This window comes from Electrona antarctica (genome assembly GCF_951216825.1).
Source record: "Electrona antarctica genome assembly, chromosome: 2".
NCBI classification, from domain to species: domain Eukaryota; kingdom Metazoa; phylum Chordata; class Actinopteri; order Myctophiformes; family Myctophidae; genus Electrona; species Electrona antarctica.
The window spans coordinates 24,812,818-24,818,225 of NC_136807.1; the positions used below are offsets into that span (position 1 = coordinate 24,812,818).

Below are 5,408 nucleotides of genomic sequence, written 5' to 3' on the forward strand. Positions count from 1 at the left end.
TCAATACTTAGTAAACCTGACCTTTGTCCCTCTACAACAATCCTCTTTGCCAAACATACTTTTTGTCTAAAGCTCTCCTCAGAATAGGGATGCTGGGGTTCAAGTCGTTACTCTTAAAGAAAAATATCCTATCACACAAAGATTTGGCCGTCCCTCGCATAGTAACTCTGAGGACCTCCTGTTGAAGACCCCCTGGTCGGGTTCATCCCCCTTTAGGGTCATCAATTAAGCTGTAAATGACATTCACACTAAAGCTGATGTGAAACCCAAAACATATACATGGTCCTCAATCAAAGCCACAGAAGAAGAAAACAGAGAGACAACGTAACACAAACACAGGGCTTGGAGTGGAGTCATTTCACATTGTGTTCATATGAACAAAACAAAACAAGCGACATCTTGACGATAATATCACTACAAAGTGTGCTTGAGAGACGTAGACAAAGAGGGAAGGAAGTGAGATTATACTTTCAGTCTATATAAAATATTGTGTATTTGAGTGTGTGACATTGTGGAACCGCGTGGATGTGAAAGTGTAACGATAATACGTCTTCGGAAAAACGTGTGCGCCGTTCCTCTCCTGATGCAGAGACCCTGTCCACCTGTCCGTCTGACAACCGTCCATCCATCTCACAACCCTCCATCCAGCAGTCCTTCCATCCAACCATTGGTCCAAGGAGGACTCGATGCTTTTCACGTTTAGTCTGAAAGATGTCCATCCCTCCATCCATCCATCCATCCATCCATCCATCCATCCATCCATCCATCGGTCAGAAAAACCTCAAATGTTCTTCACTATAACAGGAAGTCAGAGAAGTGTCCTTCAAACCGTCCCTCCACCCGGTCTGCCCTTGCATCTGTCCATTCCCTCCATCCCTCAGTCCAGTCTACCACATGTAGGTCTTGGAGGTGTCGATCTGCCCCCCCGCGGCTCCGCCCCGGGCCTCTTCCTCCCTCCTCTCCTCCTCGTCCTCCTCGTCCTCCTCCTCTCGGTTCTCGTCCTTGTCCTTCTCCCACAGCGTGATGAGGGGCGGGTACAGCTCGTTCAGGGGGATGGACGTGGCGTGCTGGACGTACGTCTTCAGGGAGTGTCCCTTGCCAGGGACGCGGCGTCCCATGAACACCAGCAGCAGTGACATGAGGGACAGAGCGAACATGGAGCCTGGGGGACGGACACATGGACATATGTACACATTAACACAGTGGTTCTCAACCTCCCCCCTCCAAATAATCATATTTGGACTGGGGACTCTGGGGAATCATATTTGGACTGGGAGGTAAAAAAAGGTTAAACGTTTACAAAATTGTTACTGAGTAATAAATAAACAAACAGTATGTAAATGCATGCATACATAATGCTGTTTACTCACCCATGACGGCTGCCAGTGCCACGCGCCGGCTGCTGACATGCTGAGACGCCACAACCTGAACGGAGAAACCAGAGTCCTTGGTGGTGAAGTTCAGACAGGAGGAGGTGTGGAAGGACGGAGAGGGGGAGGAGAACGCAGAGGGGGGGGACGGGGAGGAGGAGGTGGGGCGAGGGGGAGCAGGGGGAGGAGGAGGAGGAGGAGAAGAGGAGGAGGAGAGAGGGGAGGAGGAGACCGTGAGACAGACTTGGTACTGGGTGGAGGGAAGGAGGTGCGTCAGGTTGTACTCCTGGACGTCCACAGGCACCTGAGAGAGGGAGAGAGAGAGAGAGAGAGAGAGAGAGAGAGAGAGAGAGAGAGAGAGAGAGAGAGAGAAGGGAGAGAAAAACATTGTGATTATTCAGTTGTTGGGAGTCTTAACAGCTCATAACTCAATAAACTGGTTGTTGTCTAATTCCTGACTCTCAGAAGAGCAGACGATTTTACTGAGAGATGGAAGAATGGATGGATGGATGGATGGATGGATGGATGGATGGATGGATGGATGGATGGGTAACCTTGGCGGTGTAGCTGATCTGAGGGTTGTCTATGTGCACCGTGGCACTGGTCCAGCGGGGCAGAGGGACGGGCAGGTCTCCAGACGAAGCCTCCCTGCTGGGATACAACCTCCACTCCAACACCACAGACTGGGCATGGACCACCTGTAAGAAAACCATCACAATCTATCACCACCTGCACACCATACAGGGAGAACACCATCACCATCTATCACCACCTGCACACCATATAGGGAGAACACCATCACAATCTATCACCACCTGCACACCATACAGGGAGAACACCATCACAATCTATCGCTTCACTTAGGCTACTAGGGCTGCAAGCATTGCTATTATCCAATCCATATTTTTGTGATTAAAAAAATGTACTTTGTTATAAAAATCGATTATTTAACTGTTGCACCTCTTATTAAAACACGGGTCTATCCAATGACAGCAGTCTGTACCTTGGCCAGGACCACCAGAGAGCCCCCTGCAGGGCTGGAGGAGTTCCCCAGCCACGGCTCCTCTCGGCTGGGATCGTCTCTCTGCCTGCTCCCCTGGTCGGACAACACGCCCTGGTGGTCAACGGACACAGACACACTCCTGGTGTCTGCTCCTTCTGCGTTCCACGCTACACATGTATACAGACCTAGAGATAGGGCGGGAGATACATGGAGAGAGGGAGAGTGGGGGGGGGGGTCATTGTACTTGCATATAGACTGCTAGTAGTACTAACGCCACTAACTAAATACTCTTTGTATTGCTATCCTGGTACAGTATATGCAGTAGTACCAGGCCCAGGCTTGTAGATAAGGATTTGTATACATTTGTGTACATTTGTATACATTTGTAAACTTGTGAAATGGGACCTTATGCATAACGAGTACTTTCCCTTTTATAAGTAGCCTATATTTTGATGGCAATACTTTTAGTAATTTTGAATTCTGAACTTGTAGACTTTTAAACAGGTTATTGATACTTTTACTTGAGTAAAACACGCGGTCGTTCTTCCATCACTGATGAAAGGACGTCAGAGATTGGATTCAGTATTATATATTCCAGGTGAGGTACCGTACCTGCGTCTGTCGGCTCCACACGTTCAATAATCAGCGCTCCTGGTTCAGACACGCGCTGCTTCTTCCTGTTCCTGGTTAAGCCGCGCCCGTGCTCCGATATGATTGGTGCTGCCACGGCCTCTGACGTCACCTGACGGTTGAGAAAAGGGAAAGAGGATGTTTTAGCCGTAGCCAGACCTACCAGACAGGCACGGCCGTTTTCTCTGTCGGCCAGCGTCTTTTCCGGGTTTTTAGACAGCTGGTGGATGGAAATTAAGCTCCACCCCCGCGGCTGACTGCCGCAGGGGCAGTCCTGTCCTGTCCTGTGTGAACACTAAACGGACCAAAATCAAAATGCAACAATTTAAACATTTGGTCCCTGGTCTGAACCTTCCAAGCGAACTTTGGGTGTGAAAGCGCCCTGACACTATATACTTTATTGACAGGGGTCCTCCAGGGGTCTATACTTGGTCCCTTCTTGTTTTCCTTCTACACTAAATCTCTTCATTCTCTTCAACATACATGCAAGCATACAACAACACCCACATGCAAGCAAAACACAGAAGCACACCTCCAGTCCCAACCCACCTTGTCTCCCGTGGGGGGTGACCCAATAGAACTGGGGGGGCGGGGTCGGCATCTGCCCAACACTCCAGCGTAATTGGCTGGCCCGCCGTGACGTTCATCGCCGGCGGGAACGAATAGGAGGAGATCCTCGGCAGGCAGCTGTTGGCCCCGGTCCCGCCCCCGTCGGCGGCCCCCCAGCCAATGGACACCACCTCCTGCAGCTCCCGGCCAATCAGATTGGCCGGGGAGGAGCAGAGGGTGATGGGCGACTCCAGGAGCTTGATGCTGGATTGGTTGCCGAGGTGAGGGCCCCAGGTGGCCAGGGCAATCACAGCGGAGCGGGTTGGAGTGGATAGACAGCTCCTCCAGGGAGGACAGGGAGGAGAGGAGGGGAGGAGGATAGGAGGCTCAACTGGTTGTTGTGGAGGAGCAGGATACGGATGGACGACATCTCACTGAGGAGGAGAGAGAGAGAGAGAGAGAGAGAGAGAGAGAGAGAGAGAGAGAGAGAGAGAGAGAGAGAGAGAGAGACAGAGAGACAGAGAGAGAGAGAGAGAGAGAGAGAGAGAGAGAGAGAGAGAGAGAGAGACAGAGAGAGAGAGAGAGAGACAGAGAGAGAGAGAGAGAGAGGAGAGAGAGAGAGAGACAGAGAGAGAGAGACAGAGAGAGAGAGAGAGAGAGAGAGAGAGAGAGAGAGAGAGAGAGAGAGAGAGAGAGAGAGATAGAGAGAGAGAGACAGAGAGAGTGAGAGAGAGAGGAGAGAGAGAGAGAGAGAGACAGAGACAGAGACAGAGACAGAGACAGAGACAGAGACAGAGACAGAGACAGAGAGAGAGAGAGAGAGAGAGAGAGAGAGAGAGAGAGAGACACAGACAGACTTACTATATTGCTGTTATTCATTATTGTTATGATGCATGTTAATCGCACTTCTTGTCTCCATATGTAATGTTATGACTTGTTTTATGTTATATGTACACTTTGGCAATATAAAACACATTTTATCATGCTGATAAAGCATTCTGAAATAGAAAATCGAGAGATACGATTTGTACCTTTATCTCATGTACAACGCGCTGATATTATTTTTGCACTAATGTATAATATCATGTATAGCACTGACAAAAGTCTCAATACTAGAAACGGGTCCGGGTTAGGCTAAAAACCTTTAAGAAGTAGTGAACACAGCCGATCTACAAACTCACACCACGGCACGTTGTTACAGAGGAGAGGAGAGTGCGTAGGCAACCACTGTAGGCCTATCAGAACATTGGCTGGCAGGGTTAACTTCTATATTATAGTTTGTAATCCCACGCAGGTCCGATGTCATGCAGGATGAAGAGAAGTGACTGACCTTTCAAGAAATAATATATATATTTCTTTCACTATGCAATATTCTCAGAGAGGCTAAATACAACACAATGCTATATTTGGACTAGTGTGTGGGAGAGGAGAGCTCTCTTTAGCGTTGCACAAGTGGAAAACGTGCAATGTGTATGCTCAACGCCACTGGAGAATAAAAAGAATACATGGTTACTAGTTAGACCGTACATTAAGGTTGGGTCTATAATGCGTTATTTATAATTATTATTATTATAATTGTAATTATTCCCTCATAGCTCTTCTGTCTGTGGATCTCTGCTTTAATGTGTGGAGAATGGAACTGGGGACAGAAGTTATATTTACTCCAAAAGCAATCAGGCTAGGAAAACCTGTCTGTCTGTCTGTCTGTCTGTCTGTCTGTCTGTCTGTCTGTCTGTCTGTCGATCTCCTCTGATCCATTTCAGTACGATTTGTACCCATAACGCTACAGACAACAAGCAGCGCTGTCCATGGTGCTGAATGTATGTCCACATAGGCATACACTCACTAAATTCTGC

General features: G+C 48.6%; 1 protein-coding gene across 1 annotated transcript in view; it reads right to left on the reverse strand.

Moving 5' to 3' along the window:
- Positions 1-887: 887 nt before the first annotated feature.
- Positions 888-5,408, reverse strand: part of LOC306932645 (leucine-rich repeat neuronal protein 1) — a gene marked incomplete at both ends in the record, with an annotated part of 9,791 nt that continues 5,270 nt past the window's right edge. Inside the window, 10 exon segments of the mRNA XM_079514530.1 lie at positions 888-1,162; positions 1,371-1,674; positions 1,925-2,068; positions 2,374-2,558; positions 2,986-3,115; positions 3,553-3,561; positions 3,563-3,589; positions 3,591-3,854; positions 3,856-3,921; positions 3,923-3,986. Coding sequence (XP_079370656.1) covers positions 888-1,162; positions 1,371-1,674; positions 1,925-2,068; positions 2,374-2,558; positions 2,986-3,115; positions 3,553-3,561; positions 3,563-3,589; positions 3,591-3,854; positions 3,856-3,921; positions 3,923-3,986 — 1,468 coding nt within the window.